Below are 17,657 nucleotides of genomic sequence, written 5' to 3' on the forward strand. Positions count from 1 at the left end.
TAGAGCGCACGAGAAACTCATAGAGTGAAAAATGTAATTATCTTACATGTGTTAACCTCATCTTTCTCTAGAGTTTGAAAAGCATACGACTCTTGACAACGTCAGATTAATTTTATTATCTTCTTGGTTAATTTACATCATGAGTGCTTTAAGTTTGAGATTTATAATAGATTGATCGATTAAGTTTTTTTTTGGAGCAAAATCGATCAATTAAGTTATTTTGGTCACACATAAGTCTTTTTAAGTTTGAGGTTTGTAACAAATTGATTTTAAGTTATTTTAGTCACACATAAGTCCTTTTAAGTTTGTAAACGTTTTACAAACTTCAAACTTAGAGGATATGTGGTGCAATTTAGCCTATCTTTTTTTATGAATGATTATTGAAAGGTTTGTCCAAACAAACTTTTAATCGACTAGTACATGGTGTGACTCGATTCTAATTTGTTATTATGGTTTCTTGAAGAATCTGTTACGAGATTACCCATCAAATAATTAAAAACATATGATTTGTTTCTTCGAACCATTGGTCAGATTGGGTCAAGATTCTCCTTATTATGGCATCAATCAAATGACATACTATGCAATATTCCAAGACAAATACTAAATAGAGCCTTACTTACTAGAACTTAGAAGCACCAAAAATAGAGAGGGCCCACCCAAACCAAACAAAACTTTATTCATAATTTTAAGTTTTAACGAATGAATTAGAATTAATTTGGATAAAATAAGATATTGAGGACTAGACTAATGTGGAATATGATTTTCGTCGGTTGAGATTAGGAATAGGGAATCTAACTCATTCCTGCCAAGAAAGGGGTTTGTTTGTTCTTTTCGAATAATGTGAAGAGAATATATTCGCTAGTTTATGAGATTACATTATTCATATAATATAATGTACAATGTTTATATATGTTCTAGTAACAGAAAATAAATATTTAGACGTGGATAATTGCATCAGAAAGGTTGCTGAATATGGTTTTATTGGAAGAAAAAAAATGCTGGTGCATATGGTGGTGGTGTGAAAATTAAAAAAGAATTCTTTGGGCCTATACTGTCCTTTTGTAGTTGGATCATTAACTTAGACGTCATATCCTTCATCACAAAACAAAAAGGTGAGTACTTATATCACCTCCCTAATGTGGGTTTTTACCGTAAGTAAGCTTGCAATGATGTATTTTGAGATATTTGAGCAGTGAAAGATAAGCAATAACCAGAAATCCAGAATTGCTTAAAAAAAAAAAAAGAAGCAATCGCCAGAATTTAATTACCCGGTCTTACTTCAAGCCCAATATATTTTAAGTATTAAATTTGAAAATTTAAGATATAATTGTTTGTTCCAAAATAATTTTGAGTTTTATGAAAATTTGAAAAATTTAATTGTCCTCAAGTAAGCACATTGATTAGAGCAGTTAGAACTTATTTTCATAAATTTTGTTTAGGGTTTATGTTGATTGATGTTTTGTATTAGAATTATTGAAGGAAGAACTAAGTTAACTGTTACTCCTTGATTTCATGCGTGTTTGTTTTTGCGGTGCGTTTACCATCTCCGCAGTGATAAACCACGTTCACGCAGAAACTTAGGTTTTAGAGCTTCTATAAATTGCAGTGAATGTAGCTATAAACATGTGTTTAACGACGGAAACGTAAAACCAAATATGTACTTCATGGACTAATTCCAAAGAGAATTGATATTTGACCAACCACTTTTAAACAACTTTTGTGACAACTCTCTCTCATACTCTCATTTTACTTTTAGTCTCTCTCTCTCTCTCTCTCTCTCTCTCTCTCTCTCTCTCTCTCTCTCTCTCTCTATTGTTATTGTCCAATAAGAAAAAAGGAAAAAAATTGTGACTAAAAGTTGTTTAAAATTAGTTGTCAAAATATCATTACTCAATTCCAAATCGACTGACTAAAATAATAATTGACTCACTGATCAATCTTTATCTATAGATTTTGACATTATCATTTTCAATAACTTATTTACGAAGTTTGTTTTGAATATACTATTAATGTAAAAATGTGCAAATGGTTCAGTTAATTTTGTGTGTTCAGAATAACTTTTCTATAACCCTATTCTTCAAGTTTTTTTTTTTTTAAGGGAACATATTCATCAAAGTTGAAGAGCTAATTTTTAACTACGTGGGTTTTAAGAAAACGGGTCAGAATAATTTGTATATATTGGTGGTTCAATTTTTTTTTTGAATGGCAAAATATATATATAAATAAAGATAAAGAAAAGTAACAGTACAAAAACACCGAAAGGACGCCCGAAGGCGCCACACACCAACACCGAAGGAGGGAATCCCTCGCCCCACACCCGGGGAAAGAGAAACACCAAGGGACAACCAAAAACAACAAAAAAGCACGAGAAAAAGGAACTACAAACACCAAAGAATAAAAACCACCAGAGATGCTTCCCCTAGGGGAAACGCCGCATACACCAGAACCTGTAAGAACACAAAGCGCAAAGAGAAACCTTGAAAGCCAGGCCAGAAAGGTAAAGGCTGCGAACCCCCACACAACCCCCCAAACACCCCGGGAAACCAACCACCACGACCCCCTACCGATGCCAACACAGGACGGGCTGCACCTCCCACTCATGGTAAGTGCAAGAACTAGCAGGGCACTTAGCTAAGAACCACTTCCAAGCCAAAAGTTTCGCTCTATCCACCATAGGCTCCTCTCGAAGGGCGCCACCAGAAAAAATAAGGTCATTCAGGGACATCCAGATGGTCCAAATAACAACATGCCAAACCAGGAGTAAACCTAATCTAACTCGCTTCCCCCCACCTAAGCTCGTAAAGGAAAGAAAATGATGGGCTAGACCTAACGGACGCACAAACTACCAGATGGTACAATTAATTTTGATAATGATGTTGCATCCTATGATGACATATTATTTGAGACCATTGATATATATATATATATATATATATATATATATATATATATATTTTAAGAAATCAAAATGGATTATATAAACACCAACAAGCTATCCCCCAGCACAAGGTGTGCGAGAGAGGATAGTCCAAAGTTTACAACTGAAGAACAAACAAAATAAACAAATAATTAAGTACCACCCAAGCACAACCAATGGTTTTGGCACCAATCATGAAACCGATAAGGGAAAGCTACACAACTAGCTTTACGCCACCAAAAGGAAAGAAATTTTATATTTTCCAAAAGCTTAAGAATTGAGTTCTCTTTTCCCCGGAAAATTCTGTTGTTTCTCTCCTTCCAGATAATCCAAGAAGTCGCAAACCAAATCATAAACATGAAAGAGCATCGCGATCTTGCAAAAGACCTGAAGCCGAACCAAACTGAAGGAAATGATCCTCTGTGTTTGACGGCAAAGCTGTATAAACATGTAACCAATTCCGAACCAAATGGCAAATATATATATATATATATATTTTTTTTTTTGCATTGACTTTCTCTTTATAGGCGAATCTTTCAATAGGAATTTCCCAAATTTTATTCTTGAATTTGATTCTTAAGGGAATATCCAACTTACTGATACAATTATTTTTGCACTAACATTTCTTGATCACTGATTTTTCTCTGTGGTTACTTTCAAGTTTGGACCAGCTTAGGGAAAAAGGTGAATGCTACAACTTGACACCAACAACGTCTTTCTAAACGGCGATCTCTCTTAGGAGGTGTACATGAATCTTCAACTTGAATAGCAAACATCTAATTGACATTTCCTGATCAGTGAATTTTCCCTGTGGTTTCAAGTTTGAACTTTTAGCCCCTATGTTCTTCCTAAAATGACTTCATTGTAAAAATATTTTAGAATATAAACTCAAGTACGACAATTAATTTTAAACTCATTAAATGATGCAAGAGTAAATCAATGGATGTGTATTATTTTTCATTGACAATGAAGTATACAAACAAAATTCATTATTCAACTTGAACAATCTCTTTCTTGTCCCCATTAATGTATTATTGTGAGAATAAACTTTTCTTAATCCTGTGGTACCCTCAATCTTTAATTTTTTTTTTTTTTAAGAACCCTCAATCTTTAAATATGAGTCACTTTGAAAAAAAAACATATCTTTAATTTTTATTTTTTTTGTGTCATTGTTTGACTAACTTCGAACCTCTAAAAAAATGTGGTATTTAAACATATAAATAATGGACATCCTTTAAAAATACACTTAAAAATTGACCAAAAATAAAATAAAATAAAATACACTTAAAACAAATGTTTGTTTGATTAAAAATCTGCCTAAAAAAGTTTGATTAAAAGTGAAAAAAATTAATATAAAAGGATCAAAGAAATATAAATTATTGTAATGAGAAAAAACTTCTATACTTAGCTTATTAACTTGTGCTTTAAGAGTACAAGTTAGCATTTTCCAAAAAGAAATATAAAGTAAGATCTGCAAAGTTCAAACACTTGGCGTTAAGATCACATTAGCAATCCATAGATTAACCTAGTAAGTTCACACAAGAACAACACTAATTAAGAAAAGGAATAGTAATTTTAGCAAAACATCCTTTGTCGAATATTGATGTGTGGTTGGTTGGGTGGTGGTGGAATAGATTTTGATATAATTGATTATGTAGAATTATTTTGGTTAAAAGTAATTTCGATTAAAATTGATTTGTGTTTGGATAAATTTATGTAAAAGTGGGTTGAACCATAAATTTTTGTGTCAATAATCATTTCTATAATCAAAAACTACAAATCCTAGCTTCTATTAGAATCAATTTTAGAGCTGGATCAATTTTCTATTAGACAACAACCAAACATATAAGAATCAATTCTGCACCTCCAGAATCAATTTTGATCTTATCTAAAGGTAGAACCAACCATACATGTATTCACTAATCACTATTACATAAACGGAAAGTTGGAGATATTAATTTGAGAGTCAAGTACATATTTTGGAGTACAATAAAAAAAAATTACATTAAAAATTGAAAGTGACATTTTTTTTTTAATCAAATAGTCTAGTAGTGAGAATCACAAACCTTAAGTGTGGATGAGTGGAGAACATCGGGGTCGAATATGTGTCCCAACATATCAAATGTCCATGCAACTATCAAGAGAATTTTACTTACGAGACAAATTGAAATTGATATTTATTGAAGGAATTTTTTTCTTTTGCAAACGCGACACTTGTTATGAAATAAAAGGAGAAATAATTTTTATATTAGTACTCCCTCCGTTTCAAAATGAGTGTCGCTTTAGCCAAAAATATTTGTTTCAAAATGAATGTCACTTCCAGTTTCCAATGCAATAATAATTTTTTCTTTTCAATTGTACCCTCCAATTAATACTCTGCACACTACTTCCAAAGTATTACTTTTAAAATTAACCAATAGTTAATAAGGATAATTTGGTAAAATAACCATTCTCTTTCTTTTAATCATTGCATTTCTTAATATGTTTGTAAACACCTAAAACGACACTCATTTTAAAACGGAGAGAGTATTTTCTTACGGTATTTCTTAAAGTTTAAACTATGGTGTTTTAACTATTTCAACTAATTTTAACTTAAAGAACTTGTTATCGTAGCATGTGGTGCATGACTTTGTGAACTTTATGGAAAAGTCGTAATCTAGACTATAGCGACCTTAAACGAAAAAAAAAAAAGAGGAGAAACGTTGGGATGAGGTTGATGACAAGGTGCTGCCTCTTTACTCAACAATGACAATAATCTAAATCGGAGAGAAATTCTTAGGTGGTCCAGGACCAAAAAAATTTATTTGGTCACAACCAAAGAAAGAAGAGAGAGAAGAGAGAAGAGAGAAGAGAGAGAAAATGAAAAGCATTTGTGAAGAGAGAGAAGGCAAAAACTCTATGTGTGACCAAACCAAATTTCTTGGTCCTGGTTCACACAAGAGTTTCTCTTTAAAGGATCCAATCAATCAGTAGCCTCACACCTCGAACATCCACAACTCGTTGGCGCAAACCACCTTTTGGGAGTAAATAGGCAATTTCCCCCCCGAAATTGCAAGGTTTGTCAAATACCCCCCTGTAGTTAACGAAACATCAATTACCCCCCTGAAATTGCATAACGTTAATCAATTTACCCCCTCCGTCAATTTTTCTGTTAACTGTTTACGATTATGATCAATTACCCCCCTGAAATTTTACACTTATGTGCAAAATGCCCCCTGAACTTGAAAAATTTAAAAAATTCTGGAAAAATGAAAAATCAATAAAAAAAATTGAAAAAAAATATTAAAAAATTCTGGAAAATTGAAAAATTAATAAAAATGAAAAAAGTCTGGAAAAATTAATAAAAATAAAAAAATCTGGAAAAATTAATAAAAATAAAAAAATCTAATAAAATGAAAAATAATGAAAAAATTCTGAAAAAAATAAAAAAGATTAAAAAATTCTGGAAAAAAATAAAATTTCTAAATTTCTAAAAAAAATTAAAATTCTGGAAAAATGAAATTTTCGAAATTATAAATTTTAATGAAATTCTGGAAAATAAATTTTAATGAAAAATTTATGAAATTTTCATTAGTATTTCTCAAAAATTTTCCGGGAATTTTTGTGTATTTATAAACCGAGAATAAGGGAAAAAATATGTGTATTTATAAACCGAGCTTAGGTTTTTTATGTATTTTTCGAAATTTTGAAATTTTCATTAGTATTTTTTCCGGGAATTTTTGTGTATTTATAAACCGGGAACTTTTTGTGTATTTATAAACCGAGAATAAGGGAAAAAAATACACTGAAAAAACCTAAGCTCGACATATATACTAATCAAAATTTCGGAATTTCGAAAAATACATTTTTTCCAGAATTTCGAAATTTCGACATATATACTAATCAGAATATTTTTTATTTTCCAGAATTTTTTCATTATTTTTCATTTTATTAGATTATTTTATTTTTTATTTTTATTAATTTTTTCAGAATTTTTAAATTTTTTCAGATTTTTTTTAATTTTTCCATAATTTTTAAATTTTTTCAGATTTTTTTATTTTTATTAATTTTTCCAGATTTTGTTAATTTTTTCCGTTTTTTTTCATTTTTATTAATTTTTCAATTTTCTAGAATTTTTTAATATTTTTTTCAATTTTTTTTATTGATTTTTCATTTTTCCAGAATTTTTTAATTTTTTTTTTAATATTTTTCCAGAATTTTTTCAATTTTTTTTTTAATTTTTCAAGTTCAGGGTGCATTTTGCACATATGTGTAAAATTTCAGGGGGGTAATTGATCATAACCGTAAACAGTTAACAGAAAAATTGACGGAGGGGGTAAATTGATTAACGTTATGCAATTTCAGGGGGGTAATTGATGTTTCGTTAACTACAGGGGGGTATTTGACAAACCTTGCAATTTCAGGGGGGAAATTGCCTATTTACTCCACCTTTTGGTGTGTTGAAGTGTGTATAAAAAGATCGCAATGGAAACTTACAATTTATCAGCCATTCTATTAGTTAAGGACAATGAAGTTTACAAGTTACAATTTACTTCAAGCTATCAAATGGGTGGGTTAGCTCAACCTTGCCAATGTTACTCGAACTTGATGCAAAGGTTGTAGTTGATAACTTCAATACTCCTTGTCTTACTTACCTTCATTTGATTATATCATTAGAGATTGTTTGTTTTGTTGATTTGTGTCATAATTCGTCGGTTGAGTTTATTAGGAGACAAATTAATATGGTAGTTTATGAACTAGTTAAGGCCGTTGTATTAGATTAATATATTTTTTTAGCAATGATTTGATGTCTTCTTGTATTGCTTTTTATTCGATTAGTTTTCTTTTTTGAAAAGGCTAAATTACTTATTTAATTAATGTTATGTGATAATTTTAAAACATGACTCACAACAATATTATTATTATTTTTTGTAGAAGATCTATATCATTATTTTTCCCTTAAAAAAAATTCAATATCATTATTTTTGATCAAACTCATTTATACTATCACAATTTCATTATCATCAGTGAACTTTCATTAATAACTCATTCATATAATTGACCCTTTCAAAATAAAATAAAATAAAATAACTCCTTCATATAAGTATTATTTTTTTTGACTTATCTCATTGATGAAACTAGAAAATTATCTACCAAAAATAAAGTACTCCATTATTAGAAAAAATAATATTTCTTTTGATGAAGTAAGCATCCATAAAAGTAGCACTATTTGTCTTTGTTCTGAACTGAACTGTACTTCAACTCAAGTACACAAACCGAAGCAGTAACAAAAAACCATGATGTTTCACCAACAAAGATTCACCATCATCATCTTCTTCTTGTTCTCACTATTTCTAATACACCTCCCTAAATTCTTCACCACCCCAACCCCTTCTCCCTCCTACCCATGCAAACCACCACACTCTCACTACCCATTCTGCAACATCTCTCTCCCCATCTCCACAAGAACAACCTCTCTCATCTCTCTCCTAACCTTCTCCGACAAAATCAACCAACTTTCCAACAACGCATCCTCCATCTCTCACCTTGGCATCCCATCTTACCAATGGTGGTCTGAAGCTCTCCATGGCATTGCAACCAATGGTCCTGGTGTCAACTTCAATGGATCAGTTAAATCTGCTACAAGTTTCCCTCAAGTTATTGTCTCCGCCGCGGCATTTAACCGTTCTCTTTGGTTTCTTATTGGCTATGCTGTTGGTGTTGAAGGTAGGGCTATGTTTAATGTTGGACAAGCTGGGTTGAGTTTTTGGGCTCCGAATGTTAATGTTTTTAGGGATCCTAGGTGGGGGAGAGGACAAGAAACTCCTGGGGAAGATCCTATGGTTGGTTCTGCTTATGCTGTTGAGTTTGTTAGAGGGATTCAAGGTGTTGAGGGAATCAAGAATGTGTTGAATGATCATGATAGTGATGATGATGATGGTCTTATGGTGTCTGCTTGTTGTAAACATTTTACTGCTTATGATTTGGAGAAATGGGGAGAGTTCTCTAGGTATAATTTCAATGCTGTGGTAAGTTTTTTTTACTTGCTCTTTGCTTTGAGCCTTTGACCATGTTTGGATAAACAACTTAATTTGTAGCTAGCTTATTGCATAAACACTTATTATAAGCTATTTCCTTAACAAAAGATAAGCTAAAGTCAATCTGTTTTCGTATAAGCTATCATGGAGAGCAAATAAGCTGAAAACAAATTATAATTTATGAAAATGTATGTCATAGATTGTTATCATAAGTTCTCTCAAACAGTAGATAAGATGCTGGTAGACTAGATCAAATAAGTCAATCCAAAAGGGAGTTATAAGGTTGGCTTGGTAACTGTTTGTATTGTTTCTAAGACTTAGCAGCTTTCACTGCCCCGGGATGAGTCGGTCTTAACTCATCTCCGCAGATCTTTCTCTAATATCTCATTCGTTGATGAAGAGAATGAAATTTCTTGTTACTACTTCAAGACTCAGTTTTCATTCTTCATTACACGAACGAGGGATTTGTGCTTTTTATCTCTAGTAGCAACTTATCAGCTTCGTCGGTGGGGGTTTTCATATTGCCAAGAACATCGTTTGTGACCGTCATCTTTGACAAAATAACCAACCCTCAGTCTGCCGACAATGCTGGAGAGTCAAAAGTTAGTTTCGTAGTAAATTCACTAAAACCCTTAGAACAATAACCCCAGCATTTATGGAATCTTTTGACCGATGTAGTCATCAACTGCTGGATTGAGTATTTCAACGGTCATAATGATTTTTAAGGGCTTCAACAAAAAAACCGCAGAACACCATACTGATGATCAATATTGATCTTTGTGATTTTTGTTGATAACGGTGTGTTGTATATTGACATTTGAGCATCTGTTTCAGCCTAGGAGCCAATGTCCGAGATCCCCCAAATCTATAGTTGGGATTTCAAAAGTTTTAAGGACTAAACCGTTTGAGTTATCTCTGACATGTTATATTCTTGGTGGTTTATTTGCTCTTTCAGTTGTGTTGTCTTTTTCGCATTACCTCTACAGTGTTATCAAGGGTAGGAGAACCCAAAACATTGCATTCAATACTAAATTAGGTGAGTGGCGGAAGCACATACTATCCTCGTGACGACAAAATTACTGAACAAACCCTAGTCAAACCTCTGTCGACATTACTCCAAAAGGGAGTTATAAGGTTGACTTGGTGGCTGGGGTTGGAAAGCTTATGGAAATAAGCTAAAAACAACATATGGACATGTTATAAGCTTTTTTCACAAGCTCTGTCAAACAGTCTTACAAATCCTTATGCTAATAGTTAAGCTCTTCTAGCAAGTCAATCCAAATAGAGAAATCACTTCTATTTTGTTGAATTATTTTGTGTCTACATGTCAGTGTCTGTGCTTTACATGTTTTGGTAAATTGGAAATGCTAATCTAAAATAGTAAATATTTGTTGATAAGTATGAGTTTTGTTTTTGGGGGATTGGCATGGTGTGTTAGTTAAGTCTGTTATTGTTGTTAGCTGAATTTAATTTTGCTAGGTACTTGCTTTCATCGCGCGCGTGTCAGAGATGTGCTTGATTCATTAGTCATATTCATTATTACTATGTTTGAATATGGTGTTGAGTGCAATAGGTTTTTGTAGGTTACACAACAGGATTTGGAAGACACTTACCAGCCACCGTTTCGTGGTTGTGTTCAACAAGGGAAAGCGAGCTGCTTGATGTGTTCTTACAATGAAGTTAATGGTGTTCCTGCTTGTGCTAGCAAGGATCTTTTGGGACTGGTTAGAAACAAGTGGGGATTTGAAGGGTAAGGGTTTGAGGAACTTTTGAAATTTGATTTCATTGAGAAAACACGCGCCAAAGCTTTATTTTTACTGATTATTAGAATTGGTTGTATTGACTTTTGAGTGTAGGTATATTGCCTCAGACTGTGATGCCGTGGCTACTGTTTACGAGTATCAAAAGTATGCAAAATCTGCAGAAGATGCTGTTGCTGATGTTCTTAAAGCAGGTATTTTTCTCTGTCTTTGTAAATTTGTGGTTTTGTTGATTTACTTTCCAAGATTTTATATGAATTGGATGGTTTCCAAGGTATTTTAATTCATCAATTAAATTTTAGGTATGGATATTAATTGTGGAACGTTTATGCTTCGACACACTGAATCTGCCATTGAACAAGGACTGGTGAAGGAGGAAGATTTAGATAGAGCTCTTTTCAACCTGTTCTCTGTTCAAATGCGCCTTGGACTGTTTAACGGAGATCCGAAAAAAGGCAAGTTTGGCAAATTGGGACCTCAAGATGTTTGCACACCGGAACACACAAAATTAGCACTTGAAGCTGCAAGACAGGGGATCGTACTTCTGAAGAACGACAATAAGTTCCTTCCCTTGGATAAGAAGGATGGTGTCTCCTTAGCTATCATTGGTCCAATGGCAACTACGAGTGAATTAGGTGGCGGTTATTCAGGTATTTTTTTTCTTCATATTGGAGCATTGTAATTTGTCAATCTTCATTTAATCATTAATCATTTAATTGCCTAACGATCCTTTTCTCGTGGTACTATAGTACATTGTATTAAGTGAATCAGGGAATGTATTCTTATGGAAATGATTGACCTAGTTTACTGATTTCCGAATTATATGCTATATCGATCACTTGAAAAATATTAGAGCTTTGGTTTAAGTGACTGTGAGTATAGGGGAATGATTTCCCATTTGACAGAAAGGCTGCTTTCTTAAATTTCCATATCATTTGGCCATTAAGATTATTAATGTTTCCTATCTAATAATGTAGGAATTTCTTGCTCTCCAAGAAGCTTATATGATGGACTTAAACAATATGCAAAGACGATATCCTACGCTTTTGGTTGCCGTGATGTAAAATGTGACTCTGATGACGGTTTCGCGGAAGCTATTGACATCGCAAAGCAAACTGATTTTGTTGTAATAGTTGCCGGGCTAGATACCACACTTGAGACAGAGGATCTTGATCGAGTTAGTCTTCTTTTACCTGGTAAACAGATGGACCTTGTATCGCGTGTTGCTGCTGCTAGTAGAAGACCAGTTATTCTAGTTCTGACTGGTGGAGGACCCCTTGATGTCTCCTTCGCTGAAAATAATCAACTAATCACAAGTATTCTTTGGGTGGGGTACCCTGGTGAAGCTGGTGGAAAAGCACTAGCTGAAATCATCTTTGGAGAGTTCAATCCAGGTATGTATTTTGTTAATGAATGAATACAGTGCTCGAAAATATTGTCTTTATACATATTAAACATCTGAAGTTGATTTTGATGCAGCTGGAAGGCTTCCGATGACTTGGTATCCCGAGTCATTTACCAATGTTCCCATGAACGACATGGGAATGCGAGCTGATCCTTCACGTGGTTATCCCGGAAGGACCTACCGTTTTTATACTGGAAGTAGAGTATATGGATTCGGGCATGGCTTAAGTTACAGTGATTTCTCATACAGGGTTTTATCAGCTCCAAGTAAACTTAGTTTGTCTACAACAACCAATGGTGGTTTGAGAAGAAGCTTATTGAACAAGGTAGAGAAAGAGGTGTTCGAAGTTGATCATGTTCACCTTGATGAGTTGCGAAATTGCAACTCATTGAGCTTCTCAATGCATATTTCTGTGATGAACGTTGGAGATTTAGATGGAAGTCACGTGGTGATGTTGTTCTCTAAATGGCCTAAAAATATACGAGGTTCACCGGAATCCCAGCTTGTCGGATTCAGTCGTCTGCATACAGTTTCTAACAAATCTATTGAAACAAGCATTTTGGTGGATCCTTGTGAACACTTCAGCTTTGCAGATGAACAAGGAAAAAGGATATTGCCCTTAGGCAGTCATATTTTGAACGTAGGGGATGTTGAACACATTCTTTCTATTGAAATTTATTGATTATTGATTGGTTGTAGAATGTCGACTGTGTAATTCCTTGATGAGTTGACATTTTACTAAAAAAATAATAATCAAATAAGTGTATTGTAATGTTCAATTTATGTATAATGTATATGTTCTCACATAGTGGTTTATTGTGAACTCAACTTATATAGACATTTCAGTCCCAAAAAAAAAAAAAAAAAAAAACTCTATAGACATGAATTTGTCTATAACAGTAATTTTTGTATAAAAAAAGGAACAGGGAGGTTGTTCAATGTCAAAGTTATGGTAAAAAAATATGAATCAAACCCCACACACTTATTGAGTTTTTTTTTTTTTCCTTTCTTTTTTCCATAAGGACTTATTAGACATGAACCACAGTAATGAATGGAATACTAATTTTAGATGTAAATTATGAAGTTATATGCTATTAAAAATGAACAAGTTAATATAAAAGTTTTGAAATTAATAATTACATGTTGAGAGGATATTAGAATTCAGAACAATAAAGGATGCAAAGTAGCCAAGTATAAAAATATCATAAATCTTCTCAGGAAAAAAAAAAAAACAGCAAATTAAAAACTGAGTATTAAAATCCAACTAGAATTCAATTATTTCAATATTTTTTGTGTGGTAGAATTCAATTTTTTGTTGTTGACTGTAACTAGAATTCAATTATAAAATAATAGATAGAAAGAACTGCAAAAAGGGCAGAAGAATGAAACTAATATATCAATTTTATATTTACTCAAACCTACATCTATTCTCACCTCTCTCATTGTTTCTCAAGATTAACCATTTCTTCCTCCATCAAACCACTAGATGTGAAAAATATGCGAGTCTAGTTAGACTTTGCAATATCTGACTTAATAAAAAAAATGACCATACTCAAACCCGTACCTTGTGACAACAAATTAGTACATGTCCTCGTACCTCTGCGCCCTAAGCATCCACACAGCATACTCAAGACAATAAATAACAAATAAAATATTTGCCATTCAAAAAAAAAATTAAATATCAAAATATAATTAAAATATAATCCAAAATCTTGCCAATCAACTTGTAAAACATTAAAAAATCATAGTTTTTGGATGGATAAAAAACTAAAAAAAATGCATATTAAAATAAATATAAAAGTTTAGGATTAATTTGTTTTTTATGACAGAAAGTTTAGGATTACTTACTTAGTTTAGTTTAAGTGTTATGTAAAATTATAATTATATATTTATATATGTGTTGTTCAACATTATACTTTATGTATCCACTCTCATATTCATTCAAATTTGCACGTAATTACTCGAGCTCATACTTAGGGCAGACCCAAGGCATAGGCCGGGAGTTCTGCAACCTAGAGCCCATGCTCGTAGGGAGCCCATTTTTTTTAATATACGGGGGGTTTATATAGAAATAATTGTTTTATTGGGAGTACATATAGCACAAATCGCAAAGAGAGCCGAACTATTTATCAAACTTCAGACCAGTAGCCCTTCACCCTTTTTATTTTACATATCAACAACATTTCATTTTCACAGCCCAACACTTTAATTTTCACACCCCCAACATTGGCCAAAACACTAAACTTAGTATTAAAACATAAAACACATAAGCAACACGTAAAAAGAAAAATCTATACTCCTTTCCAGAGATTAAATTTGTTTTTTTATTTTGAGGATTCTTTTTGGTGTTTTAAATTCAAGATAACATGAATTTGTATTTAGATTTCATAATATAGTATGACTTTCATCAGAAAGTTTCATGCTTGCAACACCAAATTTGATCTTGTATGATTTTTTTTTTATAAGTAACATATCATATTCTATTGATAAATGATAAAAGGTTATCATGTTACTGGGTTTGAGGGAAGTGTATTTTATACTATAATAGATTTATGTTGATAAATGATTATGAAGCTCTTTGAAATTTTTTAGAGATAGTAAAAGCTGAATTATTAAATCAAATGATAAAACTTATTTAAAAATTAGTATGTCCACCTATCATTTAAGATAGCTATGCTTGGTTTGTTTTGACCCCTTAATTTTTTGTTTTGTTATTCTTTTTTATTACTCCCTATGTCCTATAATAGATGACCTGTTTGACAGTCCTCGTGAGCTTAGCTCAGTTGGTTGGGACAATGCATAAAATATGCAAGGTCCGGGGTTCAAACCCCGACCGCTACCAAAAAAAAGATGACCTATTTGGCAATGTAGACTTTTGACCTAACATAATTTGACCACATTTTTCTACTAATATACAAAGATAAATAATATCATATAAGTTGTTGGGTTCGTCTCGATGAATTTTTTTAAAATATTAAATTTTCATAATTTTTTTATAATAGAGAATCGAAGATATTAAAGATAAAAAATATACATTGGTATGTGTGACAGAGTCAACTGTGTCACTTAATATGGAACGGAGATAATTTATATGACAAAGTGTATTTGACACAGTGTTTTGGGGTGTCAACATAGATGGGTTTTTTTTTTTTTCTCTCAAAAAAAAAACATAGATGGGTTTTTATTGTATTATGCATAGTTGTGATGTCAACTACCATGATTAATGCATGTCTCACTTATCATTCATAAAAAAATTATAATATAATTATATAAAGGGATCCTTTTCTCAAACTCGGTTTAATGCCCATAAAATGCTAGGGATGGGGCTGCTCATACTCAAACTAAAAAATGCAGATATTACCTTATTGCTGGTATTTTTTTTTTTTTTTTTGTGTTGCACAGTGAACTTGTTGGATGTTATTCTTGTCTTGATTATAAACAAAAATATTAAATTTTATACTTATTAATTTGAAACTTTTTACTATAAAGAAATAATTATTTTTCTTAATCTAACAAAAAAGAAACTGTTTTTACTAAAAAAAAAATATTATGAGAATCCATTCCATTAAATGAAAATAGTTATTAAAAATTAAATATATATTAAATATGTTAAATATCTTACTTATATTCACGACCACCTAATATGAGTATTTTTTAGTTTATCAATCCGACCAAAGAATTAATGTGTAAAAAAAACAAGGAAATAAAACAAAATACTGACCATATTTTGACCTTAATGGAGTTGTTGAGCTTTTGCATAACAATTTAAAAAATAACAACCATTTCTGTAAAAAAAACGATGACCATTTTAGTTTAAAAAAAATATACTCCTTGGTATGCATTTAAAAATTTAGAATCGAATCAACAACATTTTATTTTTACCTTAACAACTTCTCCCTCCGGTCCTTATTATAAGAAACATTTGACTTTTTAAGTTCATTGTGTAAGTGATGTATCTAATCTATATTTATAACAAGATACATTAATTAATCTATGAACAAAAAAAGTCAATTGTTTCTTATAATAAGGACCGTATATTCTTGTTTATAAATATAGGCTTATGTTGTTGGCATCAGATGCTCACCATGGTTATTTATGGTAAATAGACCTCAAGACTACGAGAGTGTTGACATATATATTTACACGAAGTCTTAACGCTGTTATCTTTAGTTAAACTCATGCTTTATGAGGTATAAATCAACTTATTGGATCAATCTTCGTCGACTACATCACATCTATTACATCTTAACAAGGCTCTATCAGATTGTGCTAACTAAATTATAACAATTTAAAAATAGTAGTAAAAATAAATTTATGGTTGCTAATTTACACGCCTAAGGATATTTTTTGACTAAACACATCTAAAAACATTAAAGAGTAAGTTAACAATTTACATCCACCTATTTTTGACCAAAATATAAACTTGTAATTTGATTTTATTTCTTAAAAAAAATATTACAAACATATTTTTCCTTAATTGTTATTGTCTCAAACATATTTTTTTCTTAGGTTGTGTAGATTATTAGCAACATCCTTAAATTTATTATTAGTTCATATTATTTTTTTATATTTTTATATTTTTTTTATGTAAACCTGATATTTATTTCCAGTGTTTGACTTGAAGTCAAACTTATGCGTAAACAAGAAGTTCTTACCATCTAATTCAATAGCTCTAAGATATTTTTCTAAATTTGTTATTGATTTCTTTTGACAAGTTGATAAACTTTTGCTCAAAAAAAAGTTTTTTTTCTTTCTATCAAGCAAAGAAATTCTATAAAAGACTTAGAGAGGGCCAGAACCCTTAACAACAAAAGCGCTTGCATCAAAACAGTGCTAAAAAAAATTGATAAACTTATCTCCTCAACAAAAAGAAATGATAAACTTTTCTTTTGGTCATGTGTATATTTGGACTGTATTGTACACACGATTTGATTTGGAGGAGTACAACGCCATCAAATCAATAATGGTCATAGCTACTTCACAATCACACATTAAACGACTTCGTGGAGAAGATTGTCGATTTCTCTAGATTACTACCATTTGTGCAAAGTAGTCTACATAAAATACAAGACAATTTTTTTTATGTACTAAATAAGTTTTTCTTTTTTATAAATATAACGAATTTTTAGTTTAATTCTGTTAAAAACAAGAAATTTTCATCCTCCAAACAATAAATATAAGCTGTTGTGGCAAACGTTATATGAGTTAGAAGTATTTTATTAAACAAAAAAATGAATAATGAACAATATATAAGTGTGAGAATTCATAAATTATTTGAACAATATCTTAAGGTTTGAAGTAAAAAACGTGGCGTTCATCTTGTTCGTATGTTTCATTTGTGTGTTTGATTTTGATCTTATATAGTACTCCCTCCATTCATTTTCTTTTGATGTTTTAAAACTTCAATTATATTCCAAAACTTTTGATGTTTTAGTGAATTTATTATTGTTTTCTCAAGTTTACCCTTGTTGAAAAACACAATAAACTATTAAAGTAGTTGTGATCTTTGATTTATCACATGTGAATTTAATGATAAATAAGGACATTTAAGTAAAACA

The 17,657-nt window shown here is 31.4% G+C and overlaps 1 protein-coding gene across 1 annotated transcript; it reads left to right on the forward strand.

Moving 5' to 3' along the window:
- Nucleotides 1–8,182: 8,182 nt before the first annotated feature.
- Nucleotides 8,183–12,907, forward strand: LOC146920810 (Glycosyl hydrolase family protein). Its single transcript, XM_085714257.1, has 6 exons — nt 8,183–8,925; nt 10,518–10,684; nt 10,791–10,888; nt 10,997–11,344; nt 11,672–12,088; nt 12,174–12,907. The coding sequence occupies exons 1-6, from the start codon at nt 8,194–8,196 to the stop codon at nt 12,779–12,781; spliced, it is 2,370 nt and encodes a 789-aa protein (XP_085570383.1). The 5' UTR covers nt 8,183–8,193; the 3' UTR covers nt 12,782–12,907.
- The last annotated feature ends 4,750 nt before the right edge of the window (nt 12,908–17,657 follow it).

The sequence above is a fragment of the Medicago sativa genome, chromosome 5, assembly GCF_051527215.1.
Source record: "Medicago sativa cultivar Bolivia chromosome 5, Bolivia_mono, whole genome shotgun sequence".
In the NCBI taxonomy this organism is placed as follows: domain Eukaryota; kingdom Viridiplantae; phylum Streptophyta; class Magnoliopsida; order Fabales; family Fabaceae; genus Medicago; species Medicago sativa.